The 19,894-nt window shown below is 42.1% G+C and overlaps 1 protein-coding gene across 4 annotated transcripts in view; it reads left to right on the top strand.

Annotated features, from left to right (window-relative positions):
- Nucleotides 1-19,894, top strand: part of LOC134537490 (putative transcription factor capicua) — a 49,293-nt gene that overhangs the window by 22,272 nt on the left and 7,127 nt on the right. For 3 of the 4 annotated variants that reach the window (XM_063377982.1, XM_063377984.1, XM_063377981.1), the window contains 15 exons: nucleotides 494-679; nucleotides 1,671-1,862; nucleotides 3,467-3,580; nucleotides 5,796-6,001; nucleotides 6,895-7,111; nucleotides 8,295-8,694; nucleotides 9,469-9,607; nucleotides 10,207-10,313; nucleotides 10,863-10,969; nucleotides 11,570-11,723; nucleotides 12,540-12,705; nucleotides 13,237-13,436; nucleotides 14,073-14,177; nucleotides 15,043-15,227; nucleotides 16,168-16,297. In XM_063377982.1, the coding sequence (XP_063234052.1) occupies nucleotides 494-679; nucleotides 1,671-1,862; nucleotides 3,467-3,580; nucleotides 5,796-6,001; nucleotides 6,895-7,111; nucleotides 8,295-8,694; nucleotides 9,469-9,607; nucleotides 10,207-10,313; nucleotides 10,863-10,969; nucleotides 11,570-11,723; nucleotides 12,540-12,705; nucleotides 13,237-13,436; nucleotides 14,073-14,177; nucleotides 15,043-15,227; nucleotides 16,168-16,297 (2,608 nt within the window). The remainder of the gene's footprint in view (nucleotides 1-493; nucleotides 680-1,670; nucleotides 1,863-3,466; nucleotides 3,581-5,795; nucleotides 6,002-6,894; nucleotides 7,112-8,294; nucleotides 8,695-9,468; nucleotides 9,608-10,206; nucleotides 10,314-10,862; nucleotides 10,970-11,569; nucleotides 11,724-12,539; nucleotides 12,706-13,236; nucleotides 13,437-14,072; nucleotides 14,178-15,042; nucleotides 15,228-16,167; nucleotides 16,298-19,894) is intronic. The other variant, XM_063377983.1, reaches the window with a different exon arrangement.

Here is a 19,894-nt window from a genome sequence, read left to right as displayed (position 1 = left end):
TAGTTTTCAAAATTATAAATTTGCTTGACACCTTAAGTTTCATGATAATGAATACTTAATTTTACTTTCAGCTTACATTTCTTTGATTCAACAGCTTACATTATCTGCTTTCAGTCTTCTGAACCGAACCTTTTGTTTAAGTTAGTTTGAAATGTTAACTACTAATATAAATTTGCCTACAAAATTTGTACATAAATAGATAAGAAAGTAGCTAACCACGGATATTCATTTTCTCTTAAAAAAATTGTAATATTGGTAGGTCACTGTTTTTTTTTTTCAAAGTCTACAGTTCCGTCACTTGCCCTTCAATTGTCATTAATGTAGGAACCCAAAGTTTTTCCAATTTGTAATACTGAAATAATTCTAGAGGTCCTGTCCCCTCGAGCTTTGTGGTGCACAACCACGCCATGTAAAAGTGCTTCCTCTGATCTTCAGGTGTAGCAGTGACTTGTCATGTGGTGTTGCGATTGCGGAGCTCGGGGTGCGTTCGCAGGTGAAAGAGCGTGAACGCATCCGGCGTCCGATGAACGCCTTCATGATCTTCAGCAAGCGGCATCGTCCCATCGTCCACCAGCGCCACCCCAACCAGGACAACCGCACCGTGTCCAAGATTCTGGGCGAGTGGTGGTACGCCCTCGGCACCGAGGAGAAGCAGAAGTACCACGAGCTTGCTTCCGAGGTGCGTGCCCCTCGCTCAGGACCGAGCCCCAGGCAGTGGAACATGTCCCTGACTGTCATTTTATTAAAATATGTTATTAAAATTAATGATTTGTTTGTTGAATACCCGTTGTAGCAGCAGCGGCCACTGACGGGGTAGATGCCCGTTTTGTCGCAAAATATTCTGGTGCACCCAGCTCCACGTCATATTTAAAATTGGTTTGAAATGAAAATAATAATAAGGCTAAATTTGGGAATTTAAAAAAAAAAAATTGTTTTGTCAATACCACAATAACAAGAAGTTTCAGGTTTGCACATTGCAGGACAGTGTATCTACATGTGAGGTTAGGTAACTCAGCAGGGTTTAGGTAAGTCTAGCTGCGCAATACGAGGAAAACCTGCAATTTCGGGCCAGTGTGGTTTTGAGCAGCAGAACTGTAGCTTTACAGCAAAGCAGAGCATACTGAGAAAATCCACCAGCTTACAGCAGTAAGTCGTAAATATAGGTATCTTTGATTTAGTTTAGATCTGCTTTGAATTTCATTGGTAAGTGGAGAGGATGTCTGACCACAAAGCCATCATACCTTGCCTCGTTCTTTTTACTTGCACTTCATATTATGTTTTTTTCTTTTCGTTCCTTCACTTTCACTCCCTTTCCTTTCCTTCCCTTCCCTTCCTTTCCTTTTCACACCATTGCCTTTCAATTGCAATACTTTCACTCCCTACAACTAAACAACTTTCCTTTTACACCCTTCTCTTTTACACCCTTTCCTTCTACACCTTTACCTTTTACATTCCTTCCTTTCACATTCTTCTCTGTGTCCTCTTTGCCCCTTTTTACTCCCTTTTAAACTTCCCCTTCTTCTCTTTCATACCCTTACCTTTCATCTCGTGACATTTCATCCTTATTCCTGGCCTTGGTAATGTACGGAGACAGTGTGGTAAAGTGCAGAAGTGCTATGCACCAACACGCTGCTATGTGACTGGCAGTAAGCCGTGGATGTGTGCTGCAGATAAAGGAGGCACACTTCAAGGAGCACCCCGACTGGAAGTGGTGCAGCAAGGACCGCCGCAAGTCATCGACCAGCTCGTGCAAGGAGGGGCGTGGGAAGCTGGGCTCCGTGGACGAGTCGGAGCTGGCCCGGCCAGACCCCGGTGCTGACCCCCAGCCCCCGCAGCCCGCAGGCTCCGCCCCCGACGTGGAGGTATGTGCTTCCTTGGGGCCCCACCCGCTCCTGACCTTCATGTGCTCTGAGTCACCTAGTTCTGGTTTGTTTATCTTTTATTTCGGGTTTCTAACTTCGGTCATGGCAAACTTCTTCCCCAGTTTCCACCACTTGTTGATGAGACGTGGAAAGAAAATAAATAAAAAGTATTACTTTTACACTAGTGATGTGTTGGTTCTTCTTTTTCCCCAGTTTTTGGTTCGGTTGTGGTTCATAAATATCTGTTCTCAATACTCGGTTAATCACCACACAGTTTCCAGTCACACCAAAGATACATCATGTCCTCTTAGACGTTGTATGTTTTTTTTTGTTCAATATGACTTCAAAGTGCCCCAGTTTACTTGAATTCCACCACAAATAAGTAACATAGCCCCTAGATAGCACAGGTTCTTCATGTCCTACTAGGTAGCTACAATAGCACAGAACATACCGTATTTACTCGTGTATAGCGCGCCCTCGTGTATAGCGCGCACCACGATTTTTGCAACTAATTCCAAAGAAAAAAAAATTGAAATTTTTTTTTTTCCCATAAAAAATTTTACTAAAATTTTGTGGTACCTGATTATTTAAATTGATGTGTGGTGATGCGTCAGGAAAATACATAAACTCTGCTGTCTAAACGGAAGATAATGAAGCGCTATATCGCCACAACTGGTACGTGGGCGGGCGGGAGGGAGGAAGGGAGGGAGGCGTGCCGCGCTACGTTGCTAAGCTGGCGCGGAGAACTATATGACTCACCGGTGAGGAATGGAGGAAGCGAAGAAGTTGGCTGGGGGGTGGGGGGGGGAACTGGTGACAACATTCTCTCTTTCTCTCTCTCTCTCTCTTTTTACTAGCTTCTGAGCTGGCTTTCTGTAAAGGGGGGAGGTCTAAAAATAAACAAGAGACCATGATGTGCGAGCTTGCGCGCGCGTGTGCGTGTGCGTGTTTGTGTGTGAAAGAGAGGCCTTGTTGCTTGTGCGTATGTGTGGGGGCTGGCCAGAAACGTCACCCGTCACCCGGCAGTTAACGACTTCCACTCCTCCCCGCCTCCCCCCCCCCAAACTTTTTTTTTCCGTGTATAGCGCGCATCCTTATTTTTTTCTTTACTTGAGGGGAAAAAAGGGCACGCTATACACGAGTATATACGGTACATCCTGTATGATGAAAGGCTACTGATTGTAAATTATATGTAATACAAAGTGTTCACACATGTCTGTTGGTTAAATCACGGAATTAGTATACAGAAAACATTTTTACCCATGAAACTACAGTTGAGAGATGTTTTCTTATTTACTCACTAAAATTTTTTTGCAATATTTTTCTTTTGAAACTTTTATTTATCAACACAGTATGCAGTTTGGATGGCATAGTAATGTTTTTTTTTAAAGTTTGATTCCATTTGTTAATATTTTGTTTTTAAAGGTAATAATCACTGTGTGTGCCACAATCTAGAGTTAATAGTGAGAGAAGTATACTTGCGTACATATAACCTAGGGATGCTGACCACTGCACCACACATTCTGGCTTCCTTGCGGAGGATCAGACGGTGGGAGGGGTCATTCGGCATTGTGGAGGTGTGAGGGGGGTTATGGCTGTTGCAGCAGGAGGCGGACTTGCTGGCCGTCAAACAGGAGGACCGCCCGCCTGCGGACGAGGGGAAGGGGGAGGCAGAGGAACGGCCGCCCGAGGAGGAGTTCTCCGATGACGACCAGATGGTGAGTGCCCTTCTGCTGCAACTGTCGTCTCTCCACCTCTCGCGCTGCAATCACGACATCGCGGCAGTGGCTGTGCAAAGATTAATAATAATAACCAATCACGTTAAACAAATCTATGATGTCAACGCGACAAAAATGTCGGAAACGTAAGAATTATCTGTTAGAATATTTTCAGTTTCATTTGCGTCGCGGGTGCTGCGTTACTAAAATGTCTGTCGTAATTAAAATTTCAAAAGATGGTTAAACTGGTGCGTGTATAATTCTATTATAATTCTTGTATTTTTAATCTTTACTAAATTTATCTGTGAAATGTGTTTACGCACAATGTTTTTTTTTTTTTCCAGTTTATGAATTGAACAAAATATTATTTCAAACCAACATTTTAAAAAAAACCTATGTTCACAATAATACAAAATTTTGCAGTCACATTGCACCGTTGTGTTATTGTGATTGCAGCATCACAATGTAGTTTGTGCCACACCTCGTTCTAGCCTAGGTTCCAACACTCTGCCCCATAGTTGTGCACTTTTTAGACAAAAAAAGTGATTCTAATATGTCCTTAAAAAATTGAATTATTATCCTGCTTCTGAAATCACTTGATAATAATGATTTACTGGAATATAATGAAAAATAATAAGAAATAGGTACAGTAGAATCCCGCTGATGCGACCCCTCACGGTTTCCGAAAAAACGGACTTATAAACGGAATGGTAGCAATAGAGAATTCGGGGTGTCACCGCATTGTCGGATACATCGTGTGAATGCCGCTCGGGCAGTGTCTAGCCAAGCTCGGCGCGTCCACTATCGCAAGAAAAGCTGTCTCAGCTGTCATGTTATCTTACCCGCTCGCACGAAAAGCCACTGTGGTAGCTTACCTTCTGCGTGAGAAACTGTCAGCATCATTCTCCCCTCCCACACCGCGTGCGGCAAAAGCCAGGTTGTATAGTCCATTCTCGGTAAAATAAATATTTTTATGGGCTTATACGACTGTCCTTCGCCGTTAATAAATACTTTATAAGTTTTTATGGTACAATTTGTTTATTAGTCACACAGCAGTTTCTGCAGAAAAATCACTAATACCTCAAATTTTATTGAATAGAAAAATTTAGCAGTGCCGTAAATATATTTATTTTACTGCATAGTTACTTTTCCGTCTGCATTCCAACGTGTTTTTTTTTCACTTTTTTACGCTGTGAAGGGCCGTGGTAAAGATAATTGCTTGAGCTGTCAAAATAAACATCGCCGACGGCAAGTTCGGGAGCGCATCCTGTCGGTCTGTCGCTGTGATTATCTACTCCAAAAACATGTCACAGCATTCCAAGATAGCATTGTTCTTATATCTTTCGTTTATAGCCGAATGTTTTCTACCTGATCCACACAAGTTCCTTCGCCACGTTTTGAACGAAAATAACCACCAGCCGGCTAGCATAGCCGAACTCGCGTGACGCGAGTTCACTTAGCGCGAGTATTTATCGGAACCCATTGTTCGGGGTATGCAAGTCCACGCAATTTTTTTTGTTCAGCTGCCCATGTGCGAAGTCAGCGATGTTATAGAAAAATAGCCGAGAACCAAACACCTGGCGACGTCACATCACACTAACCAGTCGCAAGACAAAGGCACGGGACCGGGACGGCAATAGACGCGCGCGTAGATGTTATCAGGTGATGCGCGCAGATTACCGGTATTGGCTAGCTTGGACAGTTAGAGGGGTGGTATCTATTTTTAACCATCTTTTGTATGCCTGCCTGCTTGCAGTGCAGTGCTCGCCAAAATAAATGTGAACACTTAGCGTCCAACAAAGTGTAACAGACTTGTTTTTCAGCCGATTTTTCTCAAATTTTCGACTTTCTCTGCTCAAATTTTTCACGGTTTCTCAAAAAACGGTCGTATAAACGGAATGGACGCATCAGAGGGGGGTCGCATCGGCGGGATTCTACTGTACTTGTAAATACATGAATTATATATATATATATTAAATATTTGATTAAGTTTTTAATCAATAAATTTATTCAGTAAAAAAATGATTTTTGAATAAAAATAAAGTTAAAGTTGTCATTTGTGATTTGACAGTTGAGTACATAATTCAAAGACAAATGTAAACGAGCATGCTATGTGGCTAGTGGTTGCTGATGATGTTTGGCCGCATGTGATCCTGTCTCTTGTGTGCTTGTGTTGTCAGCTGCGTAGTGGTGAGTGGTGTGTCGTGTTGTTCAGGTGATCTGCGAGGAGCCGGCGGCAGACATCGACCTGAAGTGCAAGGAGAAGGTGACGGACTCCGACTCGGAGAGCCAGAGTGACGCGGAGCCCATCATGGAGAACAAGGCGTTCCCCCAGCAGCGCTTCAGCCCCGTGTCGGGCATCAAGACGAGCTCGGGCGAGGTCACCTGCCGCCCCAAGCCCATCAAGCCCAGCCACACCAGGTGACGCTCCCTTCTGCCCCTTTCTTTGTCATCTACGAGCGTTCGTCGTAGAAGAGACGTTTCTGCTCTGCTCTTTCAATAGTGTTCGTCTGACGGAAGGAAGTAGTGATATGTCGTTTCTATTTTTTTCCCCTCAATTCTTGGTTCTTTTCTAGTTCTTAAAATTGGTTCTCGGTTCTCACAATTCAATTTTTACACATATGAAGATATTTATTAGGGCCGTTCCAAAATCGCCTTTTCCGATACGAAATCCCAATACCACCACAGTTAATCCCATACCGGATAGTACAATCAGCTTTTTAAATTACTGGCCACATTATATGAAAAAATTATGTAAATACTTATAACTTTTTAAATTTTGTTTGATAATGTATTTTTTTTATATGAAACTAAATTCAAAGCAAAATTATTGAAACTTGTGCATTACTTTTTTATTATGTAAACATATTATTTTTCTATTTGTAGTTAACCAGTACCCAGATTGATATTATTTAAGATTTTCCTTTAAAAAATTTAATGAAATAATTTTATAAATGTATATTATTAAAATTATGCAACAAACATTGCAAGTATTTAAAAAATCAAAAATTTTAAACATATTGTGAACATATTTTTTATGATACCTGTGCTGATTGATACCTTGGTATCAACGGAGCTCTGAATATTGGCTGATGTCCGATACCAGTTTTGGGTATTGGAACTGCCCTTAAGTATTTATTTTGTACTTCTTCTATTTGCTCACATGTGTAGTAGTCAAATGGTCTGTTCGTGGTAGATCTTCAGGTTGATTCCATAATGTCCAGAATGTATGAGTGCACAGTGAAAGGTGGGATCCCAAGGTTGCAACGGCGCGGCGATTGTTACCGACAGTTGTGTGTGTGTGCGTGGCGCAGGTTGGGGTCGAGCGGGCTGGACGGGGCGGGCAAGGCGCCCCCGGGGCCCGGAGACAAGCCGGGCTCGGTAGGGGTGCTGTCCTACCCCTACCACTCGCCGGTGAACCCCATGGGGGTGGCGGGCTTCCAGCCCACGGGCGGGGCCTTCAAGACCATGCCAGTGTCGCCCAAGGTGGTGAAGAGTGCCGCGGAACACCACCAGGCGCAAGTACTGCAGGTAGGTGGCGTTGCATCCTCTGTTACAGATAACGTGACTTTAATAGCTGGTTATCCTTCTCAAATAAACATAATAATTAACTGATTAATGATTAGCTAGTCGGGTGCTACATTGATCAGAGTTTCTTTTGTGTATTACATCACGATATCTGGTTTCCATACTTAGAGGGTAACACATATAAATTGTTTTTTGATGTCATATCTTTTGAGTTTTGACGCGACATGGCAAACGTACAGAAAATAACAGGGCCTGAAGGAAAAATGAACTGGGCCAACGTGTTAGACACGATCGACACCTTACTTGATTGCTCCACACCCCCTTGAAATTCGAATTTGGTCCCGGAACATGTTAAGCGAAGTGAGTTACAATGAAGTGGGTTAGATGGTAAGTGAATGAATAAGAAAATAAAAATTAAATTAGGGAGTTCTGAGAGTTTGATACAGTAAATCTGGTTAAGTTACTTTTGTGAAACTTACTGCGAACTGTGTGGACCATACGAGTAAGTGGTATTCTGTAATAATGAGGTTTTGTTTCATTGATAATACTGCCATTTTAATATCTATTACTTTATTTTACTTTACTAGCAATCATTATTATTACTTTTCCTTACTCATTGTGTTAAGATACTCATGTGTAGAACAGGTAAACTGGTGTTAGTCTGATGTAAAATATTCTTAAGAAAGTGTGTTTTGTATGAGCACAGTTTGTATTAACGAAGTTTCACTTGTGGAAGTACAGTGGTACTGTTATAGTGCGATAAATGAGTGGACTGTGTACGATAACGATTATAGATGCCATTATATTACAACAATTTAAAACGGTGAGGCTACACCACAGCAATACTCACCGCCATGATGAAAAATATGACTGACTTCTTCCGGCTGGAAGTCCAGGGCTGCCAACTATTGGCAGAGGATGCTGGATAATGGTCGCCACTACACAGCAGCGCGGGAAATAACAAACTTGAAAGTATTCAGAGACTTCTCAGAAGCACTGATTGTGATTACGTTGAGGTCTAATCAATGTTACTAACACAAAATTACACTTGTCTGAACAGGTATCATGTGTAAAGTACTGAGCATTGATTACCAAATGGTAGTTTTCCGGTACGCTCCTGCTGTAATGGTGTCTCGCTGTTGGTGTGGTTGTGGCAGTGAGAGTGAGGCGTGGGTGTCGGTGACAGATGAGGAAGGTCGGCTCGCCGGACCGGGGGGCGGCGTGGACGGGCAGCGTGGTGACGTGCGCGCCCCAGGAGAGGCAGTACACGGCGAGCGTGCTGAACATCGTGACGGGCCCGGAGAACGGGCGGCACCGCCCGAGGCCCGGCCAGCCGCCGCCGCCGCCGCCGGGCAAGCGCGCCACCCTCATCCTGCAGCCGCAGCCCCAGGCGGCGTCCCAGCCCCTCACCGTCGCCTTCCTGGGGCCCGAGCTGCTGCTCAAGGCCGGCAACGGCTGCATAAACCTGGAGGTGGACCGCGAGCGCTCGTCCCAGCCGGCGGACACCGTGCAGTACATCACGCTGCCCGGCGGACGGCTGCCCAACATCTTCCTGCCGCCTGCCGGCTTCCACGTGCCCCTCCTAGGTGCGCTCTGGAGTACATCAAGGCTGGGAGGGCAGGATTTTTATTTTTAATCATTAATTTTGAGTATTTAATCCAAATTTAACATCTACCTAAAATAATTTTTTTTTCCGTTACTATCATCTTGGTTTTCGGTTCTGTTTTAGTTCTATAATATTATTTCTGTGTTGACCCTCACAGAATTTCTCTTCACACTAATAAATTCTGTTTTATTTTTTCAAAACAAATTACTAGCTTTCCAGTTTACACTAATGACTAATCTAATCACAAATGAGTCACCTAGCGTCTAGGTAGGATAGTTGCTTCATATCTCGCTGGGGCAGACAATGGTATAGTACCTATATCCTATGGCAGCAGCGCCAGGATTTAATATAATATGTAGCAACAAATTTTTTTTTTGTAAATTTATTAATTTTGTTGTGCAGGAAGTTTGCTGTATTTTAACTGGGTAAGGTTTAGCTGTATCAGATACATAGTTCTATATTTCAGATTCTCGGTGCAGCCTATGTTTGGAGACACTTGTGTAGCATGACTTTAAATATTATCACGTTGAAACAAGTGGTTTATGAAGTTTCAAATGTATGTATTTATAGTTTTCGGCTTTATTTAGGTAATCATTCGCTGCTATCTTATAAACATATGAGTGCTAGGGTTTTGAAATGTTGTGATAACAAGTATTAATATATTTTGTTCGGGAGTGCCATGGTAGAGTCCTTGCTGTACAAGCACTTGGGTGTGTTTCTCCTGTGTGATGGAAATGTTTCGTGTTTGTGCCAGACGGGGGCAGCAGGAGTATGTCGCTGCACCAGGCGACGCTCGTGCAGCCTAAACCGCCCGACCCTCCGCCATCGGTCATCGTCAGCAAGCACTACGCTGTCACCACCAGCCAGTCCACCCCCCTCACCACCCGCCCCAGGTACCTGCCACCTGCCACCTTTGCAGTAGTCTCTTTCATCAGCAATTTTACCTTCACACTTCCGTTAACGAGTCTTTACACCCATCCATTTGAGAGCCCCTCCAGCCCTCCATCACTGTATCTCCTCTGCGCAGTTGGCAATCAATCTGACTCTTCATTTCGCTCTTCTCCAGTTGACTACACTTCACTCCCTAATGCCCATTGTGATTTTAGCTTTTTCTATAAAAAAATTTTTTTCTTCTCGTGCACAATACTTTCCATTAATAACCTAGTTTTAATATTCGTAATATTTATATTGTATCATCCTGTACCATTGCCTTGTTTTTCCGCATCCAGCCCATTCTGTTTCATTATGCCAGCCGTCTTGTAAATTAGCCAATCCGATTCGTATTAAAAAGCATGCTGTTATGAGCCAGATATTTGTGAAAAAAATTGCATTTACAATATTTTGAATTTGTTACTAAAAAAATGATAGTCTTCTGTTCAAGGTAAGAGACGAAGAGCAGGCACGACGAGTGTTCTCTGTGCTCACAAGGTGGTGAGTTCGACTGTGGTGTTGTGAAGCTGAGGTGCCGAGTGGTTGCTTGCGTGTGTTGCAGCACGTTCCACAACGGCGTGGAGTCGGTGGCCCGGAATGGAGCGTACGGGAGCGTGCAGCTGGAGGGCGGCTGTGCCCCTCACGGTCACGAAAACCATTTTTACACGGGTGAGGGTCGCCCCCGGTTACCTGCCTGGTAACACCGGCAAGGTCACAAGAGACCCTTCCTTGTGCGGTGGGCAATGCTGGTCTGTGGAAAACTACGATAGTCTGTTGATTTAGTTTAGTGTAAAGCTGTTTTGTCCTAAGTTGATTATTATTGTAGCGTTGGTCTTTGGATTGTGTGAAAGCCTAAGAATGATTGTTGCCAGTTTTCTTTAAGTGTGACTTTAAAAATTATAAAGTACTTTTTTTTTAATAAAGGAAAAGTGCATCTTTTCAAATCTAAAACAATTGAAATGTTAATTTGTCTAAAAGATTTAATTTTGCTGTAAAAAAAAAGTGTTTTTGGTTTTAGCTAGGAAACTCTGAACACTAATAAGAATCCTAAGGGCATTTGAAGCTTTAGGAAACTCAGATGATAATTTAAAATTGGTTTAATGCCACTCTAAAAGTCTAAGTAATTTGAGACTTTTCTATGGACGCGGCGTGAGTTCGCAAGTTGCGTAGTGTGTGTGTGGGGGTGGCTGATAGGGTGGGTTGTGCGTGGGCCGGCAGGGGTGCAGTTTGACGTGACCGCCGGTGACAAGCGGGAGGCGATGCAGCAGTTGGAGCAGCGTGACAACGACAAGCTCCACGTGGTGCAGCCTTCCTACAGAGACCAGGTGAGGGTGCCCCGCATCGACCCAATGTAGAAATGGAGCAGACGTAGTACTATGGGTGGTCCTGTCGACCCAACAGCTGTGGTGTCCACTATTTATACTTTCATACGTTTTGAATGCAACCCCGGACAGCCTTTCTGATTCAAAATACTTGAATGTACCATTAGTGTGTTGGTTGAAGGCCAAGAAAGTAAGGGCTATAAACTCGAAAAAAATAAAATAAAATACAGTCTTGCAGAAAAAATAAATAAATTTATTAAACCAGGGGATCGTGAACTTGAATTTGTATAACCCGTTTTGTCTACCACAATTAAAAAAAATATTGTCTTATTAAAAACATACGATATAAATACTTATTCAAGTTGCGAAGGTGGGGTCCTACCATCTCAGAAATTAATTTAATGTCTTTAATTTTGGTTGCTCAAACAATTTTTTGTACTTAAATACGCTAGAAGTTCAGTGTTTTAATGTAATGACTAGTGTGAAACATTTATAAGTGTAACATGTATTATTCGGACTGGGCATTCACGGTGCCGTTACGTAGGTGTGTGGACTCTCCGGAGCTGGTGACGTGCACGACGTGAGGTGTGTTGTCTGCCGCAGGGGGCGGAGGCTCAGCCGCCTCGGTCGGAGGGCTACTCCGTCATCGAGTCGCCGGCGCAGGCGGACCAGTCGGCGGGGGAGGGCAAGGCCTTCGTGCTGGCGCCCACGCCCGCGCAGCTGGGTCGCGCCCCCCTCCAGAGGCGACAGTCCATGGGTGCGCACATCCTCCTCCGCCCGGCCGTGTGCCGTTTCTGTTTGCAGGAGCATGACGACAGGCAGACAAGGAAAATGAAATTATGAAAATAAAACTATATTTTCAAGTTCTTGATAATGTGAATAGGCATTTCCAATTTCCCCCCCCCTCTCCCCCCCCTTCTCAGCCAATAGTTTTTGTATTAGTATAGATATTACATTGTACATTGTATATAACAATAATAATACTTTGAGCACGTTACCAATTTATATATATATTTTAATCAAGTTAGTACATTACCAAATTTTTTAACATTCAGCCATGTCTGATGTTTTCTGGAGGTGTATAGGAAAATGTGTAAAATTGTCTTATCGTCCTATTTACTTTTTTCTCTATTTTTTTTAATGTCCAGTTCTCTCCTTTCAAATTAATGTTGTAGAATTTTTCTGAGTAGAAAGTATGAAAAAAATCTTACAAATGTTACTAGAATTTTATTTTCTTATCTTTAATATTTTTTCAGAGATAATTTAAATTAATGCTGTGTTACGCTTAATGATAAAATATAAATGCTGCAAACATGATGTGTAAATTGTATTTGTCACCATCTCTTATTATACAGCAAAAATGTCTTCTTTTTTCCATCCAACTATTTTTTAATTGATTCTTCTAGTCTCTTGTAAAGTTAAAGAACAACTTTACATTGATTACTAATCTTCAGTATTATAACCCCATAATGTTAAAGAAATGGTGTGTTTGATGTGTTCGTTTGGAACTTGATGTAACGATGATGAGAACTGTGAAGTGAGGCAGTTGAGCAAGTGTGTGTGTGTATTGCAGTGATGGGGGGCCAGTCCCCCGAGGGCGTGGTGGTTAGCCAGGCGAGCTCTGGAGCAGATGCCCCGGCACCCCGCCCTGACGAGGGGCCCACGCTGCCCCAGGTCCCGTCCTCGCCCTCCACCAAGAAGAGCTTCTTCAAGAAGAACGTAGAGGACGGCATGGACAAGTGAGTAGTGACGCCACACGCCATCTTCGCGCTGTGGCGTGGCTGGAGCGTGCGTAGACTGCAACGTCCAGCATTGTGCTGTTTCAGAAACTACTTTCACTGGGTCTAACAAAATTTCAATTATTTTTCTGCTGATAAAATTTAAACTACGGGTTCTACTTGTCAGTGATACAACAGGTTTCTGTCTTGTGGCTCAAATGGGGTGCATAGGTTTTTGAGTGGTTGGATCACTTTCCCTCGCCAAGTTGATCTTGACTTTTCACAAGCAGGAAACTGAAGAAAAATACGAGGCATTAGGTTTTTCTCGTGATAACTTCCATTTCCACAAATTCCCTTAATGCTGCATTTTCAGCTCATTGTCTCTTTTTGTTTCCTAAGACCTCGGTGTCGATGAGAAGTTTCGCCGTGATTGTTTTTTTTTATATTCAGGGGCATGTCTGTAATGTTGTTTGGTTTTTGACTTGGGTGTGTGTAGCGGTGACGGCAATGTGTTTGTGACGGACGAGGTCTGAGAGGGACGTGTGTGTCCAGGGTCCTGGAGACTGTGAACTTCGAGAGGAAGTTCTCGTCGTTGCCGGAGTTCAACCCGCAGGAGTGCCAGTCGCCCAGCGCCATCTCCGTGCCGTCCAGCCCGCACGTCAACTTCGTCCAGAACTACCGCAAGAAGCAGCAGCAGCAACAGCAGCAGCAACTGCTGCAGCAGCAGCAGCAGCAGCAGCAGTCCAGACCTGGTAACCAGCTGTCCTTGTGTGTCTTCGCTCTGCCTCGATTGTGTTTGTACATTTCTTTACCTTCACTCCACACTTCTGCATAAGTGTCGTGCCTACAGTTGTGGATATTTAACATACGAGAGCTGATACTTAGAAGCTGATTTTTCATTACATGCTTTTTGAAAATTGGTAAGCTTCTCTAAAATATATTCGAGATACTTGCACTTAAACATTTTTTTTTAAAATTTCATATAGTGATTTTTAAGTTCCTAAATTTTTTTTTTAATTTCATGTAATGAGTTTAAGTTCCTAAATAATGGTCACGTATGTTTAAAACTAAGTGTTCATTTTTTTATTGTTTTAGTAATAAAGTGAGTTTTTTTGTAATGTTTTAGTTTTTGTTATGAGAAACTTAAAATAAAAAAAAATCATGCGAACTGTATGTAATAAGTTGATAGTACAAGGTAAATGAAAAGTGATAGATGTTTTGCACACACTAAATGTGTTACTGCTGGACATCTGCAATATTAAGTCGAGAGAGTGATAGCTTCTTTGTGAAGCCAAGGTTTCGAAGTACTACATTGTTTTACCAAATAATACTTAAACTAAGCAGTTACACATTCGGTGACCCCTTTTTTCCTGCCGCTCTGCTTGTAGGCCCGGACGATGACACGGAGTCCCTCGTCTCGGCCACGCCCAAGTCCGCCAAACTAGTGGGGAACACCTTCTTCGGTCCGGACTTCAACATTGATGCATTCCGAAGTGAGTGGCTGCTGCATTCTCCTGCTCAGTGGATTTGTTTGTACTTTCTATTTCAGAGCACGAGCTGACACTGATGATGTCAGTTCATGTTCTTTCGACTGAAAGATTTAATTCTTACCATGAGAGGGAACAGTTGGACCCTATGTGAAGCTTGAGTTAAATATAGGCCCTATGAATAACATGCAATAAAGAAATCAAAAATAACCATCCATTATATTAATACTAAGCACCTTTTAATTTTTTTTAAGTACAAAACTTTATTCAAGCAAATAATTTAACACAAAAAAACAACTAAATATTTTCTTGAGCGAATTTTAGTCTTCGAATGTTTTAAAGCTGTGCACCAAATGTAAAACTTCCACAGCAGATGTGAAGCTTTGCGTCACAACCGAAGCATAGAATAAAACCAATAGCAAATTTTCTGGCGAAGTAAATTCAGATATTAAAAAAGAGCTCTGATTGAATCGCTTAGTCGAAGCTTTGCATAGGCCTAATAGCTACGCCACTGATCTAATATTTGCACGACCAGGGGCGCAACAACTAAATTTCCAAAGGGGAAGGGGGGGGAGGGGGGCGCAATATACCTTTTTTTTATAAAGAATCATCGATCCCCCCCTATTGAAGCGGGGGGGTCCGGGGGTGGTCCTCCCCCCGGGGAAAATTTGTATTTCAAGGTGGAAAATGGTGCTATTTAAGCAGTTTTATTATCTAAAAAATTGATTACACAGCACTTTCTTTGACCCCCGTTTGCCCCCATTTCAAGGTTTCAGGGGGGGGGGGGGCAAAATACCCTTCCCCCCCCTGTTTTTGCGCCCCTGTGCGCAACCACGTGGAAGGTGAACGAGCGCGCGTGGGTGTGTCCCAGGCGGGGCGGCGGGCACGGGCGACGGCACGGAGGCCAGCTCCCCTCGCACGCCCAAGACGCCCGGCGGCAAGGAGGGGGAGAAGGGGCACCGCCGCGTCCTGGAGCAGCGGCGGCAGCTGGTGCTGGAGCTGTTCCACCAGGTCGGGGGCATCTTCCCCAACACCCAGTCCACCTCCGCCTTCCAGGTAACTGCCCACCACCGCCTGCCAATCTATGAGGCATAGCTGTCTTTCTTTTTATTGTGTGGCATCATCGTCAAGCAGCTCCTGTTTATTTTTATGCTCATGTAACGCATCTCTAATATGATCAATGAGTCGGTAACATGTTGACTTACGGAGCAACGGGTTTCGGAACACGACAGTTGGTACACGTCAACCCACTAGAGTTAACTTATTTTCCATGTATCGTACGGACAACTTTACAGATGGTGAAATGATTCTCATGAAATCGCTGATACTTCGGTTGACTAGCACCGAATCACGCAGAAGCTCTATTAACGAGAGAAAGTTAATAGGAGGAATAAATCGTACTTTTAAATTACATGCCGTCAGATTCATCCTGACTGTTAGAAATACTTATTTTACAGATTGGATACTGAGCAATGGAGTTTTTTTTAATATTTTTTTAACATGTGCCAAAGCCTCCCTGTAAAAGTGTTATGGCCGGAACGACATTGAGTATTTGTAATGGTTTTTAAATAATAACGGAGACAGTATCGATGTACTACGTGGCATACGCGTACTTTTGTGGTTTTAATGTTTTCATGAGGTGCCGTCGTATTGTCTTAAAGAAACGCGAACCTAACCTGGTAGGCTTTTTACATAGCATGGTAGAACTTTGTAGTCTTGGAATTTAATTCTATCGGGCCGAGTGTGTGGTTTAATTTAGGGACCAGAGTTTGTCATTGAGGCGTGAGCCTTCCACCATTATTTACTACTGGAATATTTTAATGGTTCTGTTACATTCACTGATAAGTTTCTATTTTGCAGTCACGTGTAGTTTTCTCACCGATCCTGAAACCTGGTTTGCTGTAGCTCGACCTGCGGGCATGTGTTTGCTTGCCCGAGGCCGCAGGTCCCCCCGGCGTGTCGTGTGTGCGTGTAGCGCGGACTGCTTGCCTCGCAGGAGGAGCACAAGGACATCTTCCCCAACAAGTCGAGCCTGCAGCTGAAGATCCGTGAGGTGCGGCAGAAGCTGATGAGCCAGCAGAACAGCCCCATGCCCTCTGGCACCGATTCCACTGCCACCACCCCAGGTACGAAGTTCCTGTCTCGCGACGCACCAGGCTAATATTTGGTAACTGTATAGTACATACGTATATTAAAAAAAATTCAGAACATTCAGATTCAATTTCGATAAAGAAATTTTCTTCAGTAAAGTCACGGAATTAAATTCTTTATGTGCTACCATCTCAGTTTACACCCTAAAGGATACCATAGTAGATTACGAGTCTCATTATTTTGTTTGCTCTTCGATCTTGCCTGGCTAAGATATTTGTGACTTTATTGACTCCGTAAAATTCATGTGTTGTAAATATTGTGCTATAATCAATATATAAATCAGTATGTGTGTATGTATACAGTAGAATCCCGCCGATACGACCCCCCTCTGATGCATCCATTCCGTTTATACGACCGTTTTTTGAGAAACCGTGAAAAAATTAAGCAGAGAAAGTCGAAAATTTGAGTAAAATCGGCTGAAAAACAAGTCTGTTACACTTTGTTGGGCGCTATGTATTCACATTTATCTTGGCGGGAGCTGTACTGTAAGCAGGCAGGCATACAAAAGAAGGCTAAAAATAGATACCACGTCTCTAGACTGTCCACGCGGCAGTGTCTAGCCGAGCTCGGCCGTCTCAGCTGTCATATTATCTTACCCTCCCTCCCCTCCTCCTCTTTACCAAATAACATTTCAACACATTCCCTCCCTTATTTCAACCTTCTGCGTGAGAAACTGTCAGCATCCTCCTCCCCTCCCACACCGCGTGCGGCAAAAGCCAGGTTGTATAGTCCATTCTCGGTAAAATATTTTTATGGGCTTATACGACTGTCCTTCGCCGTTAATAAATACTTTATAAGTTTAAGTTACTATGATACAATTTGTTTATTAGTCACACAGCATTTTCTGCTGAAAAATCACTAATACCTCAAATTTTATTGAATAGAAAAATTTAGGAGGGCCGTAAATATATTTATTTTACTGCATAGTTATTTTCCCATCTGCATTCAAACGTGTTTTTTTCTTCTTTTTTTAACGCTGCAAAGGGATGTGGAAAAGATAATTGCTTGAGCTGTCAAAATAAACATCGCTGACGGCAAGGGCGGGAGCGCATCCTGTCGGTCTGTCGCTGTGATTATCTACTCCAAAAACATGTCACAGCATTTCAGGATAGCATTGTTCTTATATCTTTCGTTTATAGCCGAATGTTTTCTACCTGATCCACACAAGTTCCTTCACCATGTTTTGAACGAAAATAACAACCAGCTGGCTAGCATAGCCAAACTCGCGTGATGCAAATTCATTTAGCGCGAGTATTTTATGTATTTGGATATATTTGTGTGTGTGTGTGATGATGTTGGGGGGGGGGGGGGGGGGGGGGGGGGGTAAAAATTGGCCCGAATTCTCTATTGCGACCATTCCGTTTATAAGTCCGTTTTTCCGGAAACCGTGAGGGGTCGTATCAGCGGGATTCTAGTGTATATGTGTGTGTGTGTGCGTGTGTGTACATATATATATCCTACTAATATTATAAACGCAAAGTTTGTAAGTATGGATGGATGGATGTTTGTTACTCTTTCACGTAAAAACTACTAAATGGATTTGAATTAAATTTGGCCTACAGCTAGCTAATAACCTGGAATAATACACAGACCCCATATTAATATGAAATTGAAATTCCATCCCTAAGGGAGTGAAAAAGTGATATCATTTTATAACAGAAAAAAATCATAGGTCATAGACATACAAATTGTGAGTGAGTGTCATTTCTCTATGTCTGACACACGATCATACACATAGGTAGTAAAATCTGGCAGATTAATATTTTTCTCCTTGGTGAGACCAGTCCGCTTAGTGGAGCTCGCAGCGGCTAGCAAAATAAAGGCTCTAATAACAGTTTTGTTCTTAACTTCGTCAATAGATAGAGTTGCCTTGAATTTTAAACGCACCATCGTTTGATGCGTTTGTCATGTCTTCAATTTTCGTTTCTTCGTGCCGTATGCGTTCCTATACCATTCATCCGATTGCGATGAAATTTTGGTGTTTTGTTATGCGCATGCCCGTGAAGGTTACTGAGACGGTATAACTATTTTTCAGCAGTTGCAGCATGAATCGTGTCAAAAAATGTGTTTATTTTATTTTATATAGCGGCACTTTGTCTGTTTTTGTTGTATAAGTGCGCACGCATGACACAATTAATTTAAATATTAAAGAGAGACACAGATAGAGTTTTTTATATATATATATATATATACACACACACATACATATATATAGAGTGAGATAGAGACAGAGAGATAAGTTGAGATAGAGCGAGGTATAGAGAATGAAATGGGTTAGATAAAGAGATATACCTATAGATGTATAGAGCTATATAGAAGATATAGAGATAGTGGGAAGTATATATGTATATATAAAGAGATAAATAGAGATAGATACATAGATGTATATAGATGTAGATAGAGATAAATATATATAGAGAAATGGATAGATGATTTGTATATGTGGAACTACTTCAAACATATTACAAAACAAAACTGAATGAGGCATTGCAATGCAGGCCGAGCATTAGCTAGGTAATGAATTCTTTTCAATATTAGTAATCTCTTATTTTTTAAGCTTTTTTCTATATTGCTTTATAAAGTCTAAATTACGTACAGACCAGGTAAATAACTATAAACTGGCAGAACAACGTCTGTCGGGATCTGAAAGTGATATAAATTAATTTTCACACTTGACATTCAAATTAAGAAGACAATTACTAACTACACCCTATGTTCAGCCCGGGCAACGCTGGGTATTGCAGCTAGTAATATATATTATATACTATTGAGGGATGGGAAATTTTCAAAATTTTCGATTCGATACCGATTATCGAGTCTTGTTGCGATCATCGATTCTTATCGATTATCGATTCCAATCAATTAGGTTAAGTTATAGATTCTCATTTTCGGGATTGAAGTATAAGTTACAATGGAATCAGTAAACATACTTATTGAATACACTAAAAAAGCATTTTTCAAAATAATAAATAAATACTATTAAATTTAACACATAAAACAAAACTTTACATTACTTGAAATAAAGAAATTGAAATTACTATTCTGTAATGTGTAATGTAGGCTGGTATTGACTTTTAGGAGTTAGCCTATACTGGTTTGGTGTTCTTGATGAAATATTCGTTTGGCCAACTTTCTCAGCATGCCTCGGGGACACTGAACCGCTGCCTCTCGATGAATCAGTAGCAGTAGGCCTAACATCTGAATTTGATGACAATGGCAAGGTTGTCTCTGAAGAACAATTTTGTGCTGAACTATCATCTATTTCATTTTCTTCAATCTCGCTCAATTCCGATGAATGTAGCCTTTGTTTCTTCGTCTCATGAACGTAACTCCCATGCTTGTTTTCGAGATGTTTTTTCATGTTTGTTGTAGTTTTAGATTTACCGCCACGTGAGATTGTACATTTACAGATTTGACATATTGCGTAGCCAGAATTTTGTCGGTCGATGACAAAGTATTTCCACACTTCACTAGACATCACGTAAATAAAAATGTTATTTTACTATTCGTATTGCGCTAACATTACCCAACATTCAAACAAAGAAGCATCACTGGAAACAAAAGCATGTAAG

This window comes from Bacillus rossius, chromosome 12, assembly GCF_032445375.1.
Source record: "Bacillus rossius redtenbacheri isolate Brsri chromosome 12, Brsri_v3, whole genome shotgun sequence".
Taxonomy (NCBI): domain Eukaryota; kingdom Metazoa; phylum Arthropoda; class Insecta; order Phasmatodea; family Bacillidae; genus Bacillus; species Bacillus rossius.
This window is presented reverse-complemented; position numbering and strand designations above follow the sequence as displayed.